The 27,382-nt window shown below is 42.5% G+C and overlaps 1 protein-coding gene across 2 annotated transcripts in view; it reads right to left on the bottom strand.

The window, feature by feature from the left end:
- The window catches only part of FAM177A1 (family with sequence similarity 177 member A1), a 29,265-nt gene extending 2,483 nt beyond the window's left edge, over positions 1 to 26,782 (bottom strand). Inside the window, exons 1-5 of one of the 2 annotated variants that reach the window (XM_066277752.1) lie at positions 26,622 to 26,782; positions 26,406 to 26,526; positions 13,532 to 13,705; positions 3,355 to 3,421; positions 1,724 to 1,821 (exon numbers count right to left, since the gene is read on the bottom strand). In XM_066277752.1, coding sequence (XP_066133849.1) covers positions 1,724 to 1,821; positions 3,355 to 3,421; positions 13,532 to 13,705; positions 26,406 to 26,498 — 432 coding nt within the window. In that variant the 5' untranslated portion in view covers positions 26,499 to 26,526; positions 26,622 to 26,782. The other variant, XM_066277751.1, reaches the window with a different exon arrangement.
- Between the last annotated feature and the right edge of the window lie 600 nt (positions 26,783 to 27,382).

Genomic DNA, 27,382 nt, shown 5'->3' with positions numbered 1-27,382 from the left:
AGAGAGAGACAGAGAGGAAGGAGAGGGGGAGGGGTGGAGAAGCAGATGGGCGCTTCTCCTGTGTGCCCTGGCCGGTAATCGAACTCAGGACTTCTGCACACCAGGCCAACGCTCTACCACTGAGCCAACCGGCCAGGGCTCTAACACTTTTAAAACCACATAAAGTCAACTGAGCTTCCCAGATTCATCTCCAGCCACTCCCCTGTTGTACTCTGCTCCAGTAACTACAAAGTAGTATTCTTGCCTTTCCACAACCATACCATGTATCCTCATTCTACATTCTCGGTTTACCTGAATTGCCCTCAGGTGCTTGAAGGAGAATAATGAAAGATACTAATATTTATTTCATATTCATCAATATACATTAGGTGCTGTTCTATTTTACATATTAATTCATTTAATCTTAGGAGCAACCCTGAGCATGGTTGCTGCAATTTTCTTCATTATAAAGATAAGTGAACTGAGGCTGACAGCGGTTAAGTATCTTGCCCAGGTTTACAAAGTTAGACATGCCAGAGCCAGAATTTAAATTCAGGCTCTTTGGTTCTTGGGCTCATGCTCTTAAATGCTAAAGCTTTCTCATTATTTAAGGCTAAACTGCCTAACCAGGCGGTGGCACTATGGATAGAGTGTTGGACTCGGACGCGGAGGACCCAGGTTCGAAACCCCGAGGTCACTGGCTTGAGCGCAAAGTCGCTGGCTTGAGCATGGGATCACAGACATGACCCCATGACTGCTGGCTTGAGCCCAAGGTTGCTGGCTTGAAGCCCAAGGTCACTGGATTGAGCCCAAGGTTGCTGGCTTGAGCAAGGGGCCACTCGCTTTGCTATAGCCCCCCAGTCAAGGCACATATAAGAAAGCAATCAATGAACAACTAGGGAGCTGCAACAAAGAACTGATGTTTCTCATCTATCTCTCTCCCTTCCTGTCTGTTCCTCTGTCACCAAAACAAAAATAAAAACAAAAAAAGAAAGGCTAAACTTATTTCACTCCCACACTAAGAACCCACTACACACAGAATTGCATCACATTTTTGTGCCTTAGCAACTGGCACACATTTCTAGTACTTGTAACGTTCGGCACATCAAACCCACTCCAGTTCTCCTACATCTAGTCTATGTGTCCTAAATACAGAGACTGGTCTTATTTCCTTATCTTAAAATTGGAATAATAATCCAGAGAGAGGTGTATGAAGATTAGTAACACATATAAGGCACCTCATATAGCACCAAGCAAGGTGAAATCTACCTTAGTTTTATAAATAGATCTTAGGAAAACATCAGTATTAAAAAATTCTAAATGTATGCTAATTTGATAAAGAAATTAATGACTTTAAAATGAAATGCCTAGTGTAAGGGAGCTATCTTAGGACACCTAGAGCAGTGGTCCCCAACCCCTGGGCTGTGGATCAGTACCAGTCCGCAGAGAATTATTTCCGTTTTATTTATATTTAAGTCTGAACAATATTTTATTTTTAAAAAATGACCAGATTCCCTCTGTTACATCCGTCTAAGACTCACTCTTGACGCTTGTCTCAGTCACGTGATACATTTATCCGTCCCACCCTAAAGGCCAGTCTGTGAAAATATTTTCTGACATTAAACTGGTCTATGGCCCAAAAAAGGTTGGGGACCACTGACCTAGAGGATGCATGAGGTCACTACAAGCCATCAAGCCCACAGCAAACCAAACTGAATCAAGAAAATGTAAAAAGGACACACACCTCCTTCTTCATCCGGTAATACTCATCAATGGCATACTGGTACTTTGGGGAGCTGATGCCTAAAACAGATGCGATCTTTTCTCCAAGAAAGTCACACACTAAAGATACAAAGGTTAAATGGCTTACACAATTCCATCATTTCTTGAGCACTTTCTATGTGCAAGGCACATATAGTCCCTACTTATCACCAGGTATTAGAATTATTTGTTACATGTCTATTTCTCCTTTAAAAAAAAGTATGCTATTAGAGAGCTGGGATGTTACTGGGCTGGAGGAGAGGAATGGCTTGTACCATATATTCACTGAGTACCTGCCACATGCCAAGTACTGTGAAAGGTTAGACTCAGAGAGGTTGAAGAACCTGCCAAGGTGACAAAGCAAATCCAAAATTCAGTCCAGGTTGGAATGTAAATCTCATGTTCCTTTCATTCCACCAGACTGTCTAGCACAGCGGTTCTCAGCCTGTGGGTCGCGACCCACAGGTTGAGAACCGCTGGTCTAGCATATACTGAGACCTCAGTAAATGTTTATTGAATGAATTTTTATTCAAAATTAGATCTAATAAGAGGCAGAAAGTGATAGAAGCCATGAAGGAGTTAAAATTGGAAGCAGGAGAAAGCTTTATGACTTAAAACCTGTATTTAAAGCTAGCATTATTAAGTCATAAATTGGTAATTCATTTCCTTGAATTATTCAATTTATGAAATATTACTGAAATAAAACAAATGAATTATAATTACAGGCTTTAGAGTAAGCAGAGAGCCTGACCAGTGGTGACACAGTGGATAGAGCATGGACCTGGGGCGCTGAGGTTCCAAGTTTGAAACCCTGAGGTTTCTGGCTTGAGTGCAGGCTCATCCAGCTTGAGCGTGGCATTACTGGCTTGAGCATGGGATCATAGGCATGACCCCATGGTCACAGGCTTGAGCAAGGGCTCACTGGCTCAGCTGGAGCCTCCTGGTCAAGGCATATATGAGAAGCAATCCAAGAATTAAGGGTCTGCAACTATGAGTTGATGCTTCTCATCTCTCTCCCTGTCTCTCTCTCTCTCACTTAAAAAATTTAAAAATAGCATAAGCAAAGAGAATGAAAACATTATCAGTAGGGAGCCAAATGACAAAATTACCAAATAGTTTCTAACAGAAAAGGTTCAAATGGCAAAATAACAAAATTGGTGCTAAGAGAAAAGGTTCAAGAATATGACAATTTTATCTAAATTAATATAGCCATTTTCAGTCTTTAAAAAAGAACACTCACACAGCCCAGGCTGGGTAGCTCAGTTGGTCAGAACACTGTCCCAATACACCAAGGTTGTGGGTTTGATCTCGGGTAGGGCACATTCAAGAATCAACCAATGAATGCATAAATAAGTGAAACAACAAATGGACATTTCTCTTGCTCTCTATCTCTCCTTCTCTCTCTAAAATCAGTCAATCAATAAAAATTAATAAAAACCCACACATAACCAGAAACTGAAGAACATTTTAAGGTGAATTACAAATTAGGTTAATACCTTTTAATGCCAGCTACCTTAACTTCCTTTTATTTCTTCATTTCTGAAACAGCCCACTTGGCAAAGCTCCTGGAGCATCTTACAGTAGTTACATAATATTCAAACAAAAAAGTAATACCTGAGAGGGTTGATGTGGCAGCCCGAAGCATGTAAAACCATAAGTAGGGTCCCCAGGTAAGTTTTGTCTGCAACAAGATGTTGGGTTAGCAACATTCATACCTAAACTCATTCTATTTATTTAGGCCATAATGAAGTAATCAATACTTGCTGTGAAGTAATCAATACTTAGTGGGCACATACAATATTCTATAGATAATATTATAAATAAACTACACTCCAATAAAAAATGTAAACCTTTATAGCTAGAACTCCACAAAGACATTTTATATGCACCCATGTAACTACCGCCACCTTTAGTCACTACAATGGCAAAACAAACAAAATCCCTAGCACACACTGAAATGAAGTTGGTGTGTCAGTCTTGATTACTTAAGAGTTGCTATTTCAGAGCCTTCCTTTTCCTGTCATGCTATTTTTCTTTTATCTTCATTGTTCACAAGCATGTTCACAAGAGAAAGTGTACAGCCAATGGAAAATTGTGCAGTCTTAAGGGAAAAAGCCCTTAAGAGATCATACAGAATACATTTATGGTATAGTGAGGAAATTAAGGTTCAGAGAAATTAAGCAGTATAAAGTATAGCAAGTGAACTTTCATAGTGGGAAAATAAATAACCACTAAGTGATGAGTTTTTTGTTTCTTTAGGACTAAAAAGGGATCAGACCTCATAACCTCAGTAAACATTTATAGGCCAGGACCACTGGGAGAATGCAGTCTCCACTGCATATCTTCAGTTAATCTTGGTGCTATCAGTCCATAGACTACGTCTGCGAAGCCTTCCACATAGATGAGAATTCACATTTGTGGATGAAATTGATAATATAAGTATGCTTCATTGTACCAATATTTTTGATTATCAAAAAAAACATAGGGCCCTGGCTAGTGGCTCAGTGGATGGAGTGTCAGCCCGCTGTATGGACACCACGGGTTTGATTCCTGGTCAGGACACACAGGAGAAACAACCATCTGCTTCTCTCCCCCTCCTTCTCCTTTTTCTCTCTCTCTTCCCCTTCTGCAGCCAGTGGCTCGATTGGGTCAAGTATGGCCCCAAGTACTGAGGATAGTTCCACTGGAGCATATCAACCTCAGGTGCTAAAAATAGTTCAGTACTCAAGCATTGGTCCCAGATGGGGTTGCCAGGTGGATTTCCATCAGGGCACATGTGGGAGTCTGCCTCACTATCTCCCCTCCTCTCAGCTAAAAAACAAACAAAAAACCATAGTATAGAGCCTGCAATCAGTCAAATACATTGATTTTTTTTTCTTTAAGATTTTATTTATTCATTTTAGAGACAAAAGAGAGAGAAAGAAGAGAGAGGAGCAGGAAGCATCAACTCCCATATGTGTCTTGACCAGGCAAGTCCAGGGTTTCGAACCAGCAATCTCAGGATTCCAGGTCGACAATTTATCCACTGCACCACCAAACCCCAGGCAGTCAAATATATTAATTGTTTTGATAATAGCTCCAAGGACAAAAGAAAAAGATAAACTTGTCCATAATCTTCTTATCTAAGGTACTGTATTTCCCCATGTATAAGATGCACTTTTTCCAAAAAACGTGGGATCTAAAAACTGGGTGCATCTTATACACTGGTTGTAGAAGTGTGGCAATTCAAATGCCATTCAAATGTCATAGATGAAACAGACGAGTCAATATATGATGACAATGATTCATCATCAGACACAGACAAGGACAAGCTAATGGATGGGAGTTTTAACAGTGATGAGGAGTTGTATTAATTTTATAAGGAATAAAACGAGTTCAATAACGTTATGTAATAAATTTTTTTTCAAATTTCAAGCCCCCAAATTAAGGTGCGTCTTATACATGGGAGCATCTTATATATGGGGAAATACAGTAACTTTAAAACTTCAGAGTGAAGCGGTAGAGCGTCGGCCTAGTGTGCGGAGGACCCGGGTTCGATTCCCGGCCAGGGCACACAGGAGAAGCGCCCATTTGCTTCTCTACCCCTCCGCTGCGCTTTCCTCTCTGTCTCTCTCTTCCCCTCCCGCAGCCAAGGCTCCATTGGAGCAAAGATGGCCCGGGCGCTGGGGATGGCTCTGTGGCCTCTGCCTCAGGCGCTAGAGTGGCTCTGGTCGCAACATGGCGACGCCCAGGATGGGCAGATTATCACCCCCTGGTGGGCAGAGCGTCGCCCCATGGTGGGCATGCCGGGTGGATCCCGGTCGGGCGCATGCGGGAGTCTGTCTGACTGTCTCTCCCCATTTCCAGCTTCAGAAAAATGAAAAATAAATAAATAAATAAAAATAAAACTTCAGAGTGAATATTTCAGGAATGGAGCCATCAAACAAATTAACTTCATAAACTCTAAAACAAATCTTGAGGAAGAACTATAGGGAAATTCTTAAAAATTAGTTATGGATTTTCAAGTTCCAATAGAGTTCATCTTGGCCGGGTAGCACAGTTGGTTAGAGCATCATCCCCATATGCCAAAGTTGCGCATTTAATCCTGGGTCAGGGCACAAACAAGAATCAATAAATGCATAAATTAGTAGGACAACAAATTGATGTTTCCCTCTCTCTCCCTCTCTTACCCTTCGTCTTTCTCTAAAATAAAATAAAAATGTTTAAATCAATAAAAAAAATTCCAGTAGAGTTCTAAAATTGCCTCTAGTACAGATTTCTTGTGCTACCTATTATATCTGCTTTAACTCTTACTACCTCACATGCATATAGTTCCTAGTTGTTTTTAATGAGTTTGTGTATGTATTATCTCACTTAATATTCAAAAACAACTTTTAATAGAGATGTGGCAAATGTTACCTTTCTTGAAATAATCATGAAACCTGAAGTGCAATGGGAGTTAAGTTTCCAACAAAAAATTATGAGACATTCAAAGAAAAAGTATGACCCACATACAGGAAAAAAAGCAGAAAAGAGAAATTACTTTGAGAATGACCAGATGTTGAATTTAACTTCAAAGAACTAATAAAACTATACTTAAAAAATAAAGGTATCATAACATCCAATAGAGAATTCAGTGAAAATAGAATTATAAACTAGAACCAAATGAAAATTCTGAAGTTGAAAAGTATAACTGAAATAAAAAATTCAAGAAAGGCTTGACAGAACAAAAACTGACAGAAATGAAAGGAGAAATAGACAATTCAACAATAGTTGGAGGCTTTGGTATTTCATCTTCAATAATGAACAGGATAACTGAATGCTGAATGGTCTTTATAAAGAAGACCAACAAGGAAACAGAAAACTGAACAAACTATAAACCACCAAGATCTAACACATCTATAGAATACTTCACCTAACAACAGAATATTGTACACATTCTTCTCAAGTACATTCTCCAAGACAGATCATAAGGTAAGCCATAAAACAAACTCAATAAAATTTAAAAGTTAGAAATAATATAAATTATACTCTCCAACCACAATGGAGTAAAATTAGAAATCAATAACAGAAAAAAAATGTGGGAAATACAAATATGTGGGAAGTAAACAACATACTTTTTAATAACCAAAAGGTCAAATAAAAAAATCAAAAGGAGGCCCTGGCCGGTTGGCTCAGCGGTAGAGCGTCGGCCTGGCGTGCGGGGGACCCGGGTTCAATTCCCGGCCAGGGCACATAGGAGAAGCGCCCATTTGCTTCTCTACCCCCCCCCCTTCCTCTCTGTCTCTCTCTTCCCCTCCCGCAGCCAAGGCTCCATTGGAGCAAAGATGGCCCGGGCGTTGGGGATGGCTCCTTGGCCTCTGCCCCAGGCGCTAGAGTGGCTCTGGTCACGGCAGAGCAACGCCCCAGAGGGGCAGAGCATCGCCCCCTGGTGGGCAGAGCGTCGCCCCTGGTGGGCATGCCGGGTGGATCCCGGTTGGGCACATGCGGGAGTCTGTCTGACTGTCTCTCCCCGTTTCCAGCTTCAGAAAAAATACAATAAATAAATAAATAAATAAATAAATCAAAAGGAAAAAGAGAAAATAATTTTATATAAATGAAAATGAAAATGTAACATCCAAAAACTTATGAGCTACAAATAAAGCCGTGTTTAAGAGATTCATAGCTAATTAAGAAAAAAGAAAAATAGTCTAAACTAACCTATGTGAACTATGGTATATCTCAATAAACCTTTTAAAAAGAAGAAATTCTGAGGAAAGCAAGGATGTATTTTTTTCTGTACAATGCCTTTATTATCAGTTTCTATCTAAACAGAGGACAATTTTGAGACAATGACTTTCTTTGCTGTTATTGTTAAACTTATAAATTTTTTCTTCTTTTCCAAGTAAGAGGATGAGAGATAGATAGACTTCCACATGTGCCCCAACCAAGATCCACCCAGTAACCCCCATCTAGGGTCAATGCTCTGCCCATCTGAGGCAATCCTCGAAACAGAGCTATTTTTAGTGCTTGAGGTGGAGGCTGGATGGAGCTATCCTCTGTGCCCGGGGCCAATGCACTCAAACCCATTGAACCATAGCTGCAGGAGGGCGGGGGGAGAGAGAGAGAGAGAGAGAGGGAGAGAGAGAGAGAGAGAGAGGGAGAGAGAGAGAGAGAGAAATAAGGGGGAGGAGTGAAGAAGCAGACTGTCACTTGTCCTGTGTGCCCTTACCAGGAATTGAACCTGCGATATCCACCAACGCTCTATCACTGAGCCAACTAGCTGAGACAATACACAGAAATGTATAAAGACAAATAAGAATCCTTACAAAGTAATTTAAAAGAAAGACATTTAGCCTGACCAGGCAGTGGCTCAGTGGATAGAGCGTCGACCTGGGAAGCGGAGGACCCAGGTTCAAAACCCCGAGGTTGCCGAATTGAGCGTGGGATTACAGACATGATCCCATGGTCACTGGCTTGAGACCAAAGTCGCTGGCTTGAGCAAGGGTCACTCGCTCAGCTGCAGCCCCCCCTACCCCTCACCCCCGTCAAGGAACATATGAGAAAGCAATCACTGAACAACTGAGATGCCACAATGAAAAATTTATGCTTCTCATCTCTCTCCCTTCCTGTCTGTCCCTATCTGTCCTCTCTCTGACTCTCTCTTTGATTCTGTCTCTATCAAAAAGAAAAAAAGACATTTATTCCAACAGTTCTTTCTGTAGTATTCTGAATGCATTTGATTGCCTTCAGAGTATATTGCACAGTCCTTTGAATATCTTCTATTATAGAGAATCTGGATCTGCTTTCTTTTTAATAAACAAAACTTACTGAGCCAAATCTGATGAAAAACTAGGAATAACATTTTAAAAATCAAATATAAATTAATTCTCTATCCTGCTACTATGCTTTATTCATAGCACTTTCCGTAGTCTGAAAATTATAGCATATACTTGCTTACTGCCTGTCTGTCCACTAGCACATTAGAGTAGAAATTTACATTGCTCATTTACTGTTATCACCAATGCCTAAAACAGTAACTATTATAAAGTCAGAAAATCTCTAATAAACTGAAATCTTAAAATGACTACTTAGAAGAGTGGTATTCCTTTTTAAAAAATAGTTAGCAATCTTATAATTTTATAGTCACATCTTTTATAACTTAGAAATTCTTAAATTTAGCTGGTGTACAATTGAGAACTGTACCCATCTATCTTGTAATCAAAATCTGAAGCAACATAAAAAAGAACTGAGCAATATCTGGTTGGCTCAGCAGTAGAGGGTCAGCCCGGTGTATGGAAGTCCTGGGTTCTTTTCCCAGTCAGGGCACACAGGAGAAGCAACCATCTGCTTCTCCACACCCCCTTCTCTCTCTTTTCCTCCTGCAGCCATGCCTCGGTTGGAGAAAGTTAGCCCCAGGCACTGAGGACGGCTCTATGGCCTTGCTTGCCTTTGGCGCTAAAATAGCTCAGTTGCCAAGCAACAGAGGAACAGCCCCAGGTGTACAGAGCTTTGCTCCATAGGGAGTGTGCCGGGTGGATGCTGGTCACAGTGCATGTGGGAGTCTGTCTCTCTGCCTCCCCACTTCTCATTTAATAAAAATTAAAAACCCAAAACAACTGACAACTGCTAGGTTTTGGATGAAAACTACCATGATAATACAGTCCTTAATTCAAAGGGACTGGATAAATCTTACTGAAGTGCCTATCTAAACTGACAAAGAACTCTTTGAGACTCAAAAACAAACCATTACAACTTCTGTTTAAGATGGCAGGATAGGTAAGTGCAAATCCTTCAAAAATCATATCAAAATTACAACTAGATACAGAACCACCTGGAATCTGGCTGAATGGAAGTCCTACTACTAGGTATTTAAAGAAGCAGCCACATGGAGACCAGTAGTAGAGGCAGAGATGTGGACCAGGTTGGTCCCACATCCACATGTGGTGGTTTAAAATCAGGAGGGATATCTTGGCTGCAGAAGTCCCCTCTGAGGATCCAGAGGTTCTTGCCCTCCACCACACTTTCCAGCCCAGGGTTCCAGAGTCAGGAAGAGAAGTTCCCATAACTTTCAACTGTAAAAACTGGGGAGGATTGAGGCTGAGGAAGAAACAGGGCTGCTGAAGAAAAAGGGAGTTACTTTTATAGGACCTGCAAAAACATACTTGGACTCACTCTAAGCTCCAATGCTTGGTCAGCAGCTTGAAAGGGACCAGGCACATACAGAGAGGAACTAAATGGTCTGGCATCAAAGTGAGGGCTGGAGGATCAGCTTTCTTTCAAACATAAGTGCTGGCAAAGGCCACTGTTCCTTTGATAAGCCCTCTCCCCACAGAGCAGGCAGGCAGGCACCATATCAACCTGGTTCACACTGTTCACCCTGCCCTGGTAATCCCCTGAGACTCTGCCTCACCCAACTTTTGGGCCCACCCAAACTCTTTCCAGTGGTCTCTCTTGCCTCAATTTTCAGATTTTCCTAAAATTCCTCAAACAAGCAGCATCTGTCCTCCGTATGCCTCATATCTAGCTAAGTGGCCCCAGGCCTGGCATTAGGAGAAGCCAGTCTTGGTTTGCAGCTTGGCCTCTCTTGGACACCTTCAAGCCCAGTAAAGTAGCAGTCTTCTGCAGATCACTCTGTTGCTCATGTAGGATGGCCCCAGGCAGGGTAGAGGTGATGGCTGACCTTGAACCTCCCAGGATGCCCCAGACCAGTGCACCTGGTGAACAGTTAAGACACCACCAGTTACAACCCTGCTATTTTCACAAGTGACACACTCAAGGGGCAGACTCAGCACTAAAGCCCAACTGAGGCAAGTCCTGCTCCATAGGATCAACTCCTGCACAGCAGCTATTATAGTCACAGCTGCTACTCATAACCAGCAAGCCTGGAGGGGAGGGGGTCAGTACCTCCCAGTGACACCAACAACAATCAAGGCTCAACAACAACAGGACAGTACAAACAGCCCATGCATGTGCACAGCTGGAGTGCCCAGCTGAGAAGACTGTGCCACTGGGCCCTACAGGACACCTAAGACACAATGCCACTCTACCAAGTTCAGAGAGATGTAGCAGCTCTACCTAATACAAAGAAACAAACATAAGGAAGCAGCCAAAATGCGGGGGAAAAAACAGGTCCCAAATGAAAGAACAGGAGAAATTCCCAGAAAAAGAATTAAATAAAATAGAGGCCAGCAAACTAACAGTTAAAAACAATGGTTATAAGAATCCTCAAGGAACTTAGTGAGAACTTAAACAGCATGGAAAAGGGCATAGAAACCATAAAAAATAGTCAGCCCTAGATAGCTCTGTTGGTTAGAGCATCGTCCCAAAGCAGAGGTTGCCAGTTCGATCCCCAGTCTGGGCACATACAAGAACAGATAGATGTTCCTGTCTTTCTCTAACGCTCTCCCTTCCTCTCTCCAAAATCAATTAAAAAAAAAAAAAAAAAAAAAAAAAAGGCAGCCCTGGCCAGTTGGCTCAGCGATAGAGCGTCGGCCTGGCATGCGGGGGACCCGGGTTCGATTCCTGGCCAGGGCACATAGGAGAGGCGCCCATTTGCTTCTCCACCCCCCCCCTTCCTCTCTGTCTCTCTCTTCCCCTCCCGCAGCCAAGGCTCCATTGGAGCAAAGATGGCCTGGGCGCTGGGGATGGCTCCTTGGCCTCTGCCCCAGGTGCTAAGAGTGGCTCTGGTCGTGGCAGAGCGACGCCCCGGAGGGGCAGAGCATCGCCCCCTGGTGGGCAGAGCGTTGCCCCTGGTGGGCGTGCCAGGTGGATCCCGGTCGGGCTCATGCAGGAGTCTGTCTGACTATCTCTCCCCGTTTCCAGCTTCAGAAAAATACAAAAAAAAAAAAAAAGGCTACACTAATAAAATGAATAATTTCAGAGAATCAACAGTAGAGTAGATGATGCCAAGAATCAAATCAATGATTTGATATAATAAAGCAAAAAACACCCAACCAAAACAGCAGGAAAAAAAACAATTTACCATTGGCCGACTAGCTTGGTTGGTTAGAACTATCATTCTGAAGCACAGAGGTTGCAGGTTTGATCCCCCTTCAGGACACATACAGAAACAGCCCGATATTCCTGTCTCTCTCTCTCTCTCTCCCTCTCTCTCTCTCTTGTCCCTGTCTCTTTCTCTCTGTCCCTTTTTCTCTCGCTAAAATCAATTTTAAAAAAAAAATGAAGACAGTGTATGGAGCCTCTGTGATAACTTCAAGTATACTAAAATTCGCATCATGGGGGGTGCCAGAAGGAGAAGAAAGTAAGAAATTGAAAAACTACATGAAAAAATAATGACAAAAAAATTCTCTAACCTGGTGAAAGAAATAGACATACAAGTCCAGGAAGTGCAGAGTCCCAAACAAGATGAACTCAAAGAGGCCCACACCAAGACATATCAAATTAAAATGCAAAAGGTTAAAGACAAAGAGACAATTTTTTTTTTTCTTGTGGGAGAGACAGAGAGAGTCAGAGAGAGGGACAGATAGGGACAGGAAGAGAGAGAGATGAGAAACATCAATTCTTCATTGCAGTTCCTTAGTTGTTCACTGATTGATTGATTTCTCATATGTGCCTTGACTGTGGGGCTACAGCAGACCAAGTGACCCCTTGCTCAAGCCAGCAACCTTGGGCTCCGTGAGCCTTGCTCAAACCAGATGAGCTCGCACTCAAGCTGGCAACCTCGGGGTCTCAAACCTGGGTCCTCCACATCCCAGTCCGACGCTCTATCCACTGCACCACTGCCTGGGCAGGCCAAAGAGACAATCTTAAAAACAGCAAGAGAAGCTGACCTAACGTGGTGCAGTGGATAGAGTGTCAACCTAGAATGGTGAGGTTGCTGGTTCAAAACCCTAGGCTTGTCTGGTCAAAGGGACATATAAGTTGATGTTTTCTGCTCCTACCCCCTTTCTCGCTCTCTCTCTTCTCTCTCTAAAATCAATATATCAAATCTTAAAAAAAAAAATAGCAAGAGAAAAGTAGTTAGTTACTTACAAGGGAGCTCCCATAAGACTATCAGATGATTTCTCAACAGACACTTGGCAGGGTCAGAAGAGAGTGGCAAGAAATATTCAAAATGATAAAAAGCAAGGACCTACACCAAGATTACTCTATCTAGCAAAACTATCATATAGAATCAAAGGACAGTTAAGAATTTCCCAGACAAGAAAAAGCTAAAGGAGCTCATTACTACCAAACCAGTATTATATGAAATGTTAAGGGGTCTTTTTTAAGAAGAAAAAGATAAAAAATATAAACAATAAAATCACAATAAGTACATATCTATCAACAATCTAAAAGACAAAATAAATGATGCAGAACAGAAATGATGCATAAAGAGAACATTTCATGGGTTGCCAGATGGGAGGGCAGTTGGAGGGATGAGTGATAAAAGTGAAGGAATTAAGAAGTACAAATTGGTTGCTACAGAATAGTCATGGAATATAAAGTACAGCATAGGGAATACAGTCAATATTCTGATAACTATGCATGGTGTCAGATGAGTATGAGATTTATTTGGATGATCACTTATTAAGTTATATAATGTCTAATCACTGGGCCGTACAGCTGAAACTAATATGTCAACTGTAACTGAAAAATAAAAAATGATTAAAAAACAACAACCCAAAAGCTACTTCAGGCTGAAATGTGGGAAATACACCCACCCACGTTATATAAATCAGGAATTTTCTACAAAAATTAGAATGTATATTTTGTAATCAGAATATAGTTGATTAAAACCTCAAAAGGCCCCTTCCATTCAATGTTTAATGGAAAACAAATCAATCAAAACAAAATCCACTGACAAAAAGATCCCCAGCATCAAACTCACTGGATCAACAGTAGGCAAAACATCTTTCTTTCCCGGGCCATCCACTTCATCTTCATCTGTGCTGTATTCTTCCATCGTTTCACCACTGACAAAGTGGATGACTCTCCTTGGGACTTTCTTCTTTTTTCCAATGACTCCCAGTTCTACATTTTCAAAGCCTCTTTCGTTACTCATCTAATATCGATAATAAATTAAGAAAAGAGTTTCAAGTGAGACTAATTTTCACTCATATAACCAAAAAAAATTCCAGGTTGCTTTATTTCAGGAAATGAAAAATATAAGCCAGTCTTTAAATAGTTTTCAATATAATAAAACAGATCACGCACACACAAAAGCATCAATAGCATCTAAGAGTTTAAAAAATAACAAAGCAAACATCTGCATACTCACTATCAAAGTGAAAAAATAGAACTTACCCATTTAACTTTAAATTTTTAAAAATTTTATCCTTTTTTATTTTGAATTATAGCTGACAAATATTATTATATTGGTTTCAGCTGTATACCTCAGCAATTAATTATACATTAATTATATAACTTAGTAAGTGATCATTCCCGATAAATCTCACACCCATCTGACATCATACAGTTACTAGAATATTGACTTTACATCCCCATGACTATTCCGTAGCAACCAATTTGTATTAAATCATTTCACCTTTTTCACCCATTCCCCGCAAACTCCCTCCCATCTGGCAACTGTCAAAACGTTCTCTGTTTCTGAGTCTCTTTCTGTTCTGCTTGTTCATTTATTTTGTTTCTTAGAATCAATTGTTAATAGATATGTATTTATTGCCATTTTATAGTTCATAATTTTTTACTTTTCTTTTCCTTGTTCTTAAGAAAGACCCTTTAACACCCTGGCCAGCTGGCTCAGTGCTAGAGCATCAGCCCGGCGTGTAGAAGTCCCGGCTCAATTCCTGGTCATGGCATGCATACAGGAGAAGCACTCATCTGCTTTTCCATCGTCTCCCTTCTCATTTCATTTCTCTCTCTTCCCCTCCTGCAGCCATGGCTCGATTATAGTGAGTTGGCCCCAGGCGCTGAGGATGGCTTCATGGCCTCTGCCTCAAGCTCTAAGAACCTGGCTGCTGAGCAACAGAACAACGCCCCAGATGGGCAAAGCACTGCCCCATAGTGGGCTTGCTGGGTGAATCCTGGTCTGGGCACATGCAGAATTCTGTCTCTGCCTCCCCTCCTCTCACTGAATTTAAAATAAAAAGAAAAAGACTCTTGAACAGTTCATATGACACTGGTTTGGTGGTGATGAACTCCTTCAGCTTTTGCTTGTCTGGGATGCTCTTTATCTGTCCTTTGATTCTAAATGATAGCTTTGCTAGGAAAAGTGCCATAATCTTGGTTGTAGGTCCTTGCTTTTCATCACTGAATATTTCTTGCCAAACCCTTCCGGCCAGCAAAGTTTTGGTAGAGAAATCATCTGACAGTCTTATGTGAGCTCTTTTATAGGTAACTGCTTTTCTCTTGCTCTTTTTAAGATTGTCTATCTCTAAACTTTTGCATTTTAATTATGATGTGTCTTGGTGTGGGCCTTTTGGGTTAATTTTATTTGGAACTCTCTGTGCTTCCGGGAGTTTTATGTCTCTTTCCTTCACCAAGTTAGGAAAGTTTTCTGTCCATATTAACTAATCAACTTTAATTCTGTTTAAGTCAACAGCTAAGAAATCAAGCACCACACTTCAAGTCATAGCAGTTCTGATACTGCATAACATGTGAAGACTTGCTGAAATCAATCATTTTAAATAATAACTGTGACAGGACTAATGTGTAATCTCAAAGGTAAACCATATAGACACATATATATGGTAGATACATAAAAGAAAATAACAGTTCATATTAGGAAACTCCAAATCTTTGGATTTGAGCTTAGCTATGTGTGACCAAAACATAACCAGTTCAGCTGAATTCTGTACCTCTCCTTTCCTTAATATGGAAGCCCTAAGTTCAAATGCCTTTTAGGGCCAAACAGGTACCAAAAACCAAAAATGAGTAAAGCTATAGATGGAAAGATAGACTCTTTGGAGAAAGCAAGCCTCAACTTAAAAGACATTAAATTGAAAAGAAATTTAAAGCACTGTGCAAGCCAAATAAAACATCTTGAGAAGGCACAGTAAAAATATTGTGAAAAAATGTCTGGCAACAGTGAAAATGGGAGAGGAGGTACAGGTCAAAGAGGTTTTTTATTCATTGTTGTGTTTTGTTGTTTTGTTTTGTGATAAGAACATACTCATGTATTACTGGTACAATTTACAGAGTGTCCATAAAGTCATGGTGCACTTTTGACCGGTCACAGGAAAGCAACAAAAGACGATAGAAATGTGAAATCTGCACCAAATAAAAGGAAAACTCTCCCAGTTTCATACCTATTCAGAGCAGTTCAATGTGGGCTCACGCACAGATTTTTTAGGGCTCCTTAGGTAGCTATCCCGTATAGCCTCTACAGACTCGTCACTGACTGATGACCTACCAGAATGGGGTTTCCTTCAACTGCTTATCCCACCGAGTAATGTTATTCCTATGTGGTGGCGCTTCGTTATAAACATGCAGATATTCACGTTACACTTTGGTCACAGATTCGAATTTAGCGAGCCACAGAACACACTGAACTTTCCTGTCTATACTGTCCACATCTCCACTGACATGGCCATAGACTGCTCTGCTGTATACACGGTGTTATGTCATCATCTGCGCATGCGCACATGCTGCCACATCATCCTACAGAAACTGGGAGGGTTTTCCTTTTATTTGGAGCAGATTTCACATTTCTATCGTCTATTGTTGCTTTCCTGTGACCGGTCAAAAGTGCACCATGACTTTACGGACACACTGTAGAAACTAAAACAAAGCAAATCATACAGGGCTATAGGACTGTCATGATTAGAATCCATGTGATAAGATTCTCTAGGATAGTCTAGAGTTCAAAACTTTGTCCTCTATAAGGATTATTTTTCACCTGACCTGTGGTAGTGCAGTGGATAAAGCATCAACCTGAAACACTGAGGTCGCTGATTCGAAATCCCAGGCTTGCCTGGTCAAGGCACATATGGGAGTTGATCCTTCTTGCTCCCCCTTCTCTTCTCTCTCTCTCTCCTCTAAATGAATAAATAAAATCTTTTTAAAAAGAATTAAAAAAATATATCTTCATGTCATCAGAATGAAAAAGGGTATTTTATTGATTTAATAGAGAAGGCGGCAGGGAACGAGAAGTAGTGATTTCACTTTAGCTGTTCATTGGTTGCTTGTCATAAGTGCCTTGACCTGGCAAACCCAGGGTTTCAAATCCACGACCTCAGTGTTCCAGGTCAGTGTTCTATCTGCTGCGCCACCACAGGTCAGGTTATAATGATTCTTAAACTTTTAAATATGACCAAACAATTTAAATCCATGATTACTGTCCAACTATTAGTTAAGTTCTTTGAACTACATTTGCAGAGATGGGATTGTACTGATAAAAAAAAATAGTGATCTAGAATTGCCCAGTTATATAATTAAGCATATTTTTAATTCAAGTTAAAGGCACAGTGCTTTAACTTGATTTTTATGCATTGTTCCTCTTAATCATCTAAGGCAGTGTTCCTCAAACCCCGGGCCACGGATCGGTAGCAGTCCATGGGCCATTTGGTACCGGTCTGCAGAGAAAGAATAAATAACTTACATTATTTCCATTTTATTTATATTTAAGTCTGAACGATGTTTTATTTTTAAAAAATGACCAGATTCCCTCTGTTACATCCGTCTAAGACTCACTCTTGATACTTGTTTTGGTCATGTGATACATTTATCCATCCCACCCCTAAAGGCCGGTCCGTGAAAATATTTTCTGACATTAAACCAGTCCATGGCCCAAAAAAGGTTGGGGACAACTGATCTAAGGTCCTTCTTAGAAAACAGATATGGCTCTTCTCTTTCCTCTATTCCCAAAGGTAAGTTTAGTCATTCGCCACGAATTGAATCTAGATATATCCAACCCGAAAAATATAGGCATTTATTGTTCTGTTTACACACGTAGTCATCACTGACAGTAACTATAACCACTGTATAGGACACTGAGATCATGAAAACCTTGATAGCATGGGCCATCTATTGATTAACCTGAAAATAACAAAAACAATGTTCCCTAGCCTGTCTCAAGGATTCAAACAAATCCTGTCCCTTAATAAAAGACCAGCCCACTTATTGTGTTCATTAACAAGATGGACAACATATGGCCCATCCAAGCCACCTGTATGGCCAGTAGCCACGGCCACCATCACAGCTGCCTGTCCCATGCAGGTTCGCAATGAATTCGGACAGTCGGTAGAGAAACAATGGAGCCAAAAACTGGTGGGCCATCATCTTTAATCCAGTGGGCAAGTAACACACACACTGGGCTCCAAAACCCACTCATTCAGTGCTCACAAAGCTACTGACTTATCTGAGTTTCCTAGAATCAAAGGTTTCTAGCTCACCAGACTTATTCACCTCTGTTCCCCATCTCCTTCCTTTGCCCTGCACAAACTCTGCACAAACTGGCTTCTCAGCGTCCACCATCTTGGCTGCGTCTTCTGGCCTCCTCCATGTGGCCTCTCTGCTCTCTTCTCTAATGCTAATCTCAGGAACTGAGAGAGTAAGCTCCCGGTCTGCCCCACTTTATAATAAACCTTTAATCCAATATACAAAATAGGGAAGTCTCTAATATAAAGTCACTTATCTGAGGCATGATGGGATTGCACCACCCCACATCAAAAAGGGTGGGAAAGGCTTAGTCCTAAAACCAAGCCCCAGTATACAAGGATCCTGCCTGCCCACAGCCTGCCCCCCAACACACATTAATATCACATGGGCGACGGGCTTCTACGTGGGCAGCATCATCTTTAACAAAGTGAACATAATATATTTTATCTGCCCAACACCACCTTTCTATCCCCCATCCCTAGTCACAGTAAGCTACCCACTCTGTTTTACCCTTTGATATAAGATTTGATTTATGGTTGTCCTAAAATCAAAATATCCTTTTGGACCATGACTTTTTAGAATACCTTATAAGGTTTGAGCAAAAAACTCACCAGCTTGGACCCAAGGTCACTGGCTCGAGCAAGGGGTTAACTCGGTCTGCTGTAGCCCCACGGTGAAGGCACATATGAGAAAACAATCAATGAACAACTAAGAAGTCGCAACGCACAACAAAAAACTAATGATTGATGCTTCTCATCTCTCCGTTCCTGACTGTCTGTCCCTGTCTATCCCTCTCTCTGACTCTGTCTCTGTAAATAAAAATAAATAAAAAAGGCATTTATTTGCTCTAATCATTACATTTTATAAAAAGATTTTTATTAAAGACATTTTTATTTAAGAGCTTTCTTTTTAAAATTTAATATTAATTATTTTGTATTTTTCTGAAGCTGGAAACGGGGAGAGACAGTCAGACAGACTCCCGCATGCACCCGACCGGGATCCACCCAGCACGCCCACCAGGGGCTACACTCTGCCCACCAGGGGGCGATGCTCTGTCCCAACCAGAGCCACTCCAGCACTTGGGGCAGAGGCCAAGGAGCCATCCCCAGCACCCAGGCCATCTCTGCTCCAATGGAGCCTCAGCTGAGGGAGGGGAAGAGAGAGACAGAGAGGAAGGAGAGGGGGAGGGGTGGAGAAGCAGATGGGCGCCTCTCCTGTGTTCCCTAGCCGGGAATCGAACCCGGGACTTCTGCACGCCAGGCTGACGCTCTACCACTGAGCCAACCGGCCAGGGCCTAATATTAATTTTTGATATAGTAAAACCCAAGTTTTATCATCTCAAGCAGGAGTGAGCAAACTTTTCCTGTCAAAGTCAGGAAGTAAATATTTTAGGCTTTCCAGCTATAGTTTCTGTCACAACTACTGATCTCTGGAAAAGCAACCACAGATAATTCATAATGAATAAGCATGCTTTGTTCCAATAAAACTTTATATAAACTGGTAGTTAGTAGGATCTGGCCCATAGCCTATAATTTGTCTACCCCTTATCAAAAGAAACTAGATTAGCAAGTTTAAAAATCTGTAAAAGAATCTATGACGTGATTCCAACCTCTATTTGGGGAATTGGCAGTTGTGGTAGCTTGGTACTGGCAGAAAGTAGTTTGGTACAAAAATCTAACAATTAAAAATTGAAGGTATTTTCTGAATTTTGCATATTGTATGGCTCGTGGCCATCACTGTCGTGGCCATGCAGGTTCTCGCTGAATTCGGACAGACAGTAAAGAAAAAGTAGAACCAAAAAATGGTGGGCCATTCCTTTCTTAGAGTCTCACACAGGCCAACAAGCAAACAGGCAGGGAAAACAATCCCCTATCATTCAGGGCTCCCAAAGCCCTGATGCATTCTCCGCATTCTCTGGTTCTTCCTAGAATCAAAGGCCCCCACCAGTCTCAGTGGAGCTGGTAAAGCCCTCAGCTCTGGTTTCCCATCTGTACACCTTCTTCTCCTCTGCAAAACTGGCTAGGCAATAAAGACCCATCCTCCAGCAAACATTAGCAAAACAATGGCTCCTCCCAAGCAGGAATGCAATCCACAATTTGCAATCAACTGCCCTGCTCTGAGGGCATGTGCACCCGTGCGCATACACATACACGTACACACGCACACACGTGGCTGCCCTGCGCCATTTTATTACAATAAAAGTGAGCAAACTCAGGCCCTGGCAGGTTGACTCAGTGGTAGAGCATCAGCCTGATGTGAAGGAGTCCCAGGTTCGATTCCCGGCCAGGGCACACAGAAGAAGCACCCATCTGCTTCTCCACCCCTACCCCTCTCCTTCCTCTCTGTCTCTCTCTTCCTCTCCCACAGCCAGGGCTTCATTGGAGCAAAAGTTGGCCCGGGCGCTGAGGATGGCTCTGTGGCCTCTGCCTCAGGCACTAGAATGGCTCTAGTTGCAACAGAGAGATGCCTCAGATGGGCAGAGCATCGCCCCCTGGTGGGCATCCCGGGTGGATCTCGGTAGGGTGCATACGGGAATCTGTCTGACTGCCTCTCCGTTTCCAACTTCAGAAAAATACAAAAAAAAGAAAAAAAGAAAAAAAGAAAAAAAAAGTGAGCAAACTCAAAAAATACAAAATTTCAAACTCATTTGCCCAACACATATGTTTTAATTTTACAGAAAACCAGTAAAGTTGCAGATAAAAAAATTCACTATTATACAAATTCCATTTTAACAAACTGCAAAGATCTGAAAAGACAGATTCTAACACCAGGAAATTATGAGATGCAATATCAACTAACATTTGATTACCTTTTATGGTTAACCAGTCTATAACTCTGTTTATTTTGTGGTAAGGTGCCAAAGAACTGTAAAACTTAGTATTGGCAACGCCATTTTAAAGAGGAAAAGTCAGGCTTTCTGACTCGTCTTTTCTTTGGAAAATGGAGGGAGAAGAATATGAAAGTCTCCTGACTTACAAGGACAACTGGATCATTTAGTTTTAGTTCTCTGAAAGGATTAAGGTTATCTAAAGAACTTCCTTACGCTTTCAATAAAAGACAGAATTTACATACCACCCTCCACTGATTTTGGCTCTCCCTCCCTTCCTGGAATCCTGAGATTAACATGTACCTTTAGGCCAGAGGTCGGGAACCTTTTTGGCTGAGAGAGCCATGAATGTCACATATTTTAAAATGTAATTCCATGAGAGCCATACAATGACCTGTGTATGTTACGCATTATCCAATAAAAATTTGGTGTTGTCCTGGAGGACAGCTGTGATTGGCTCCAGCCACCTGCAACCATGAACATGAGCGGCAGGAAATGAATGGATTGTAATACATGAGAATGTTTTATATTTTTAACATTTTTTTTATCAAAGATTTGTCTGTGAACCAAATGCAGCCATCAAAAGAGCCACATCTGGCTCGCAAGCCCTAGGTTCCCGACCCCTGCTCTAGGCAAAGGAGGAAAGATAGACACTAAAAGGTTTATGAATGTATTTTGATATGTAAAATGACATCACCATTGTGTTACCTTGAAAGTTTTTAAATCCCCTAAGACAAATATTATAAGCTTGTTAATGATTGTGTCATGCTGTCATGCCCCCCCCAACCTGTATGTGGTCAAAGGGTATATAACCAGCCTCTGAGATACATTTGGGGCTGCAATATTTGGGTCAGATATGCCCCGTGTCAGTCATATGTGGCTGGTATATTAATAAATCTCCTCCTTTTAAAAAAACCCTTCAAAATTCATCTGGACTCGGTGTCTCTACGTAAACCCGCAGAAGTGAGGTATGGTACTTTACAACAATTTTGTTCCTCAGCTTCTGGTTTTAGTGGCAATATTATTTTTACATACTCTCATAATACCTAGTACTCCTTTAAAACGTGTACTATATTTTTTTATATACGCCCACAGCACCCAGAACTTTTTTTTTTAGTGAGAGAGAGAGAGAGAGAGATGGAGGGACAGACAGACAGGAAGGGAGAGAGAGATGAGAAGCACCAACTCATACTTGCAGCACCTTAATTTTTTTTTGTTGTTTTTTTTTCTGAAGCTGGAAACAGGGAGAGACTGTCAGACAGACTCCCGCATGCACCCGACCAGGATCCACCTGGCACGCCCACCAGGGGCGATGCTCTGCCCACCAGGGGGCGATGCTCTGCCCCTCCGGGGCGTGGCTCTGTTGTGACCAGAGCCACTCCAGCGCCTGGGGCAGAGGCCAAGGAGCCATCCCCAGCGCCCGGGCTATCTTTGCTCCAATGGAGCCTCGGCTGCGGGAAGGGAAGAGAGAGACAGAGAGGAAGGAGAGGGAGAGGGGTGGAGAAGCAGATGGGCGTTTCTCCTGTGTGCCCTGGCCGGAAATCGAACCCGGGACTTCTGCACACCAGGCCGACGCTCTACCACTGAGCCAACCGGCCAGGGCCAACAGCACCTTAGTTTTTCATTGATGGTTTTCCCATATGTGCGGGGGGGGGGGGGGGCAGCCAAGCCAGTGACCTTTGGGCTCAAGCCAGTGACCATGGGGTCATGTCTATGATCCCACGCTCAAGCCAGCGACCCTGCATTCAAGCTGGTGAGCCTGTGCTCAAGCAGGCAACCTTGGAGTTTTAAACCTGGGTCCACAGCATCCCAAGTTGACACCACTGCCTGGTCAGGTGCACCTAGAACTTTTTTAAAACACATGCTGTTGGGCAGATAAAATATATTATGCTAAAATATATATTACACACACACACACACACACACACACACATATTATGCTCACTTTGTTAAAGATGGCGCTGCCCACGTGGAAGCTCACTGCCCAGGTGATTGCTTAGGAAGGGCGTGATTATGTTAATATGTGCTGGGGGAGGGCTTTCGCACCAAAAGGTTTTAAAAGGAAGAGAGATCACATTGTTCTGAGAGAAGAGGGATTACAGTTCTAGGAGAGAGTAGATAAAGGCCACGTGGAGGAGAGGAGAAGCAGCCAAAATGGCAGAATGCTGAAGGAAAAGCCAGTTTGTGCAGTTTGTGTAGAGAGGAGATGGGAAACAGAGGTGAATGGGTCTGGTGAGCTAGAAACTTTGATTCTAGGAAACTAGGATAAGTCAGTAGCTTTGTGAGCACTGAATGAGTGGGTTTTGGAGCCCCGTATGTGTTTTTACTTGCCTGCCGGGTGCAAGCTAGGATTAAAGGTAATGGCCCACCAGTTCCTGGCTCCATTGTTTCATTACCGTCTGTCCAAATCTAATGCGAACCTGCATGGGCCAGGCGGCTGTGATGATGGCCGTGGATACTGGCTTTTCACATGCCTTCCCAATTAGGTGGTTAGCAACATAGGAGTAAGAGTAAGCACAGTGTGTATCCTTCATTGCTTTCTCCTTTAGCCAACAGCTCCTGGCACATGGTAAATTCTTGGTAGCAGAGGCGCTAAATAAGGCTAAACGAATGAGTAGCAGTGAACTCTAACTCCTTTAATTCTGGTTAAAAGTCTAGTCAGAGAAGCTGGTGGATGGCCTAGTTTGAGGCCAAATGCTAAGAACAGACGCAAGCTCCTATCTCTTACTCCCTTCCATACACGACACTTGGGATTGCTCAGTTCTAACAAACAGATGAAGGGAGTACAGGATGGCAGCCTCTCTTTCGGTACAAATCTCACCTCACTGACATCTTTCCTCTTACTGTGGTCAAAAGCTCAGGGATAAATCTAGAGTTCACAGAGATGTTTTTGCTGCAGGAATGTGTGAATGAGAGAGCAAGTAGAGAAAGCTAGAAAAACAATTTGTGTAGTATGAACCCATTTGTGTTTAACAAGAAGATTATTATATATGCATAGGAAATCCTAAAAAGAATACACCAGAAACTTAGTTACTTTTGCAGGATGTGAATGTGAGAAATGGGTGATGGGATTCCTATGACTTTTTACTTTTTGATCTAGGGCCTTCTTTACTGTTTAAGCAGTTATTTTATTATTTTTAACCAAGAATATGAAAATAACATAATACTACCAACCCAAAACAAAGAATCTCTCTTCAAACATTTATCTGGTAAATCAGGAGAGTTATATTTGTCTATAGAGTCAAAGCTTAAGTAGTGATGAAAACAATTATAGTAACAGAAGGGAAAATCAAATGGAAAATACATCAAGCACTGTGGACTTAAAAGTTCAGTTCAAGTGTACCCATCAACAGGTCTCGAAGTGGAAAATGGCTTCCTAATCAATTAGCATTGCCCCTGAACCCCTTTTCTCAGGTAACCTTTCTCCACCTTAAGTAGGAGAAAAACAAAAAATTACATATAAAGACTAGTATATGGAAAAGCTTTTGTTAATGCAAACTATATCTTGTAAGACTTATACTAACATTCAAGCACTATTCTCTGGGAATCTGTAGTTTAGGGAAAATGTTTCATTAATATTCAAGTAGTTAAGTCTCAAAAGTGAAGCTACTGAAAAAGCTTCATTCTCAATGCGGGCGGTAAGATTTCTATACAGGAGTGAGGACTGTAATGGCCAAAAGTGTATGCAACTGAGCTGGTTTCAGTTAAAGCAATTTCTTCAATATTTTTACTTGGCCAAAGATCCTAAACCACTACAGTGTGTTCGTAAAGTCATGGTGCACTTTTGACCGGTCACAGGAAAGCAACAAAAGACGTTAGAAATGTGAAATCTGCACCAAATAAAAGGAAAACCCTCCCAGTTTCTGTAGGATGATGTGGCAGCACGTGCACATGCGCAGATGATGACGTAACACCATGTATACAGCAGAGCAGCCCACGGCCATTCCAGTCAAGATGTGGACAGTACAAAGGAAAGTTCAGTGTGTTCTGTGGCTCGCTAAATTCGAATCCTTGACCAAAGTGCAACGTGAATATCTGCGCATTTATAACGAAGCGCCACCACATAGGAATAACATTACTCGGTGGGATAAGCAGTTGAAGGAAACCGGCAGTTTGGCGGAGAAACCCCGTTCTGGTAGGCCATCAGTCAGTGATGAGTCTGTAGAGCAGGGGTCCCCAAACTTTTTACACAGGGGGCCAGTTCACTGTCCCTCAGACCATTGGAGGGCCAGACTATAAAAAAAACTATGAACAAATCCCTATGCACACTGCACAGATCTTATTTTAAAGTAAAAAAAACAAAACGGGGAACAAATACAATATTTAAAATAAAGAACAAGTAAATTTAAATCAACCAACTGACCAGTATTTCAATGGGAACTATGCTCCTCTCACTGACCACCAATGAAAGAGGTGCCCCTTCTGGAAGTGCAGTGGGGGCCGGATAAATGGCCTCAGGGGGCCGCATGTGGCCTGCTGGACGTAGTTTGGGGACCCCTGCTGAAGAGGCTATATGGGATAGCTACCTAAGGAGCCCTAAAAAATCTGTGCATGAGCCCACATCGAACTGCACTGAATAGCTATGAAACTGGGAGAGTTTTCCTTTTATTTGGTGCAGATTTCACATTTCTATCATCTTTTGTTGCTTTCCTGTGACCAGTCAAAAGTGCACCATGACTTTACAGACACACTGTACGTTAGCATACCAAATCCAAAATAAAACCTCCAAATCTTACCTAACTCTCTAAACTTAGGCTATCCAAAACAGTAACCACTCGCCACATGTGGTTAATGCTCACCTTCAAATGTGGCTAGTTTGAATTTAAATGTGCAGGTTTAAAATTAAAATTAAAAGAGGAGTGGTGCCACAAAAGAGAATATAAAGTATCTCATTGATAGCTTTCACATTAATGACATGTTGAAGTTTGTTTTTGAAAACAGGGTTAAATATTAAAATTAATTTCAATTCATATTAATTATGTGAAAATTTTTTATAAATTGAGTTAAACAGAATATAATATTAAAATTATTTTCACTGATGTCTTTTTTACCTTTTTAATGTGGCTACTAGAAAATAGGGTTCGCGTTATATTTCTATTCAACAGCGCAGCTGTGGGCCTTAGTTACCACGCTGGTGAAATGGGGACAACTCCCACCTCATGCATAAATTTTAGGGATTAAGGAAAAAAGCCGGTAAACTCTTCATATTTATCTACTATTAGCTAAGCCAATGGCAAATGCCAAGTCAGGCGCTTGCAAGAGGAGAGACTGAGACGTGCTTGCAGCCGGCGTCACCTCGTCCCCCGCCACGAAGGCCACCTTCGGAGACACGCCGGCGTTCTCCCGTTCGCAGCTGGAACAGCCCTCCTGGAACCTGAGGCCAACCAGTGGGAGACGCTGCCAGCGGAGCGCTGGGTGCGGGTCCCTTCCTCCCGGCCGGTGTCGCTGAGCAGAGACGGGGTACGAGGACAAGCCCCGAAACGCGCCTCCGGCCGACGGCCTGTTCGGAGGAAGGCCGACAGGCCAGAGGGCAGCGGACGAGCGAGGCAGAGGAGGCCGGCCTCCCGCCCCGGCCTCCCCGGGCCGCCTCACCTACCTGCCGCCCCGAGTCCCTGAACGCCGCGGCGGCCGCAGCTCCCGGCGCTGCGACTGCTTCATCTTCCGCACGGCTCACAGGCTCCTGGTCCATCGTTGTCACCGCCACAGAGCTGCTGGCGCTGGCGAGATAGAACGTAATGGCCGATAAGCCTGCTTCCATCCTCCGCCTCCCGCTCAGCCGTGGACAGACCCGCGGTCGGGAAGTGGGACTCACCCGCAGCGCCCTCCCCGGGCCGCGCCCGGGACGAGACGGGGGGAACGGTATGGGGGACCGAAGGGCGGCCCTGCCCGAGGGGCGGGGCTCGGGACCCTAGACTCGGCTAACTACGGCCGTGAGGAGCGCCTAACTACCCGCTCTAGCACCTCGAGGAGGAACGGGGCGGGGCGGGGCGGGGCCGTCTACAATACGCTTCCGGCCCGGCCCACATCCGCCGCCTGGCATCACCAGTGACGTCGTGCCGAGTTACCTGTACCTGGATCGCTGCGCAGCCGCTCCTGGGCAGTTACCCTCACAGCCTTTGGTTTCTGAACTTGTGAAATGAGAACAGCTGCAGTGGTCTTCAAAGGCTTGAGCTGGATATTCCATCCCTAACCCGGCGACAGTCTAGTCAAAATAGCCTTGAAATAAGAGCCTCAAAGGTGAATTTTGCTTACACTTGTCTAAAATACTTAAATATAACTTGTAGAAAAGTTAAGGGAGACCTGAAGAAAAGCAAAGAGCAACAGCAAGGTTTTGACAAAAGTAAGGAATAATTGTTTTAGATGTGTGTGTGTGTGTGTGTGTGTGTGTGTAGGCATCCCAGATTTTTCCCATTTTTCCCAATGTTCAACCAAATTATAAAGTCATGATTGCAGTGATTACTACGTTAAGCTAGTTGAGAGGATTTCCAGGTGATTTTTTTATTGTAATTTTAGTATAAAAGTTTTCACGCAAGTAATTGTAGAAGTCAAAAATAAAATACATTATTCTGGCCA

This window comes from Saccopteryx bilineata, chromosome 4 (assembly GCF_036850765.1).
Source record: "Saccopteryx bilineata isolate mSacBil1 chromosome 4, mSacBil1_pri_phased_curated, whole genome shotgun sequence".
NCBI lineage: Eukaryota > Metazoa > Chordata > Mammalia > Chiroptera > Emballonuridae > Saccopteryx > Saccopteryx bilineata.
The sequence above is the reverse complement of the archived record's forward strand: the minus strand, read 5'-3'. Positions and strand labels throughout refer to the sequence as shown.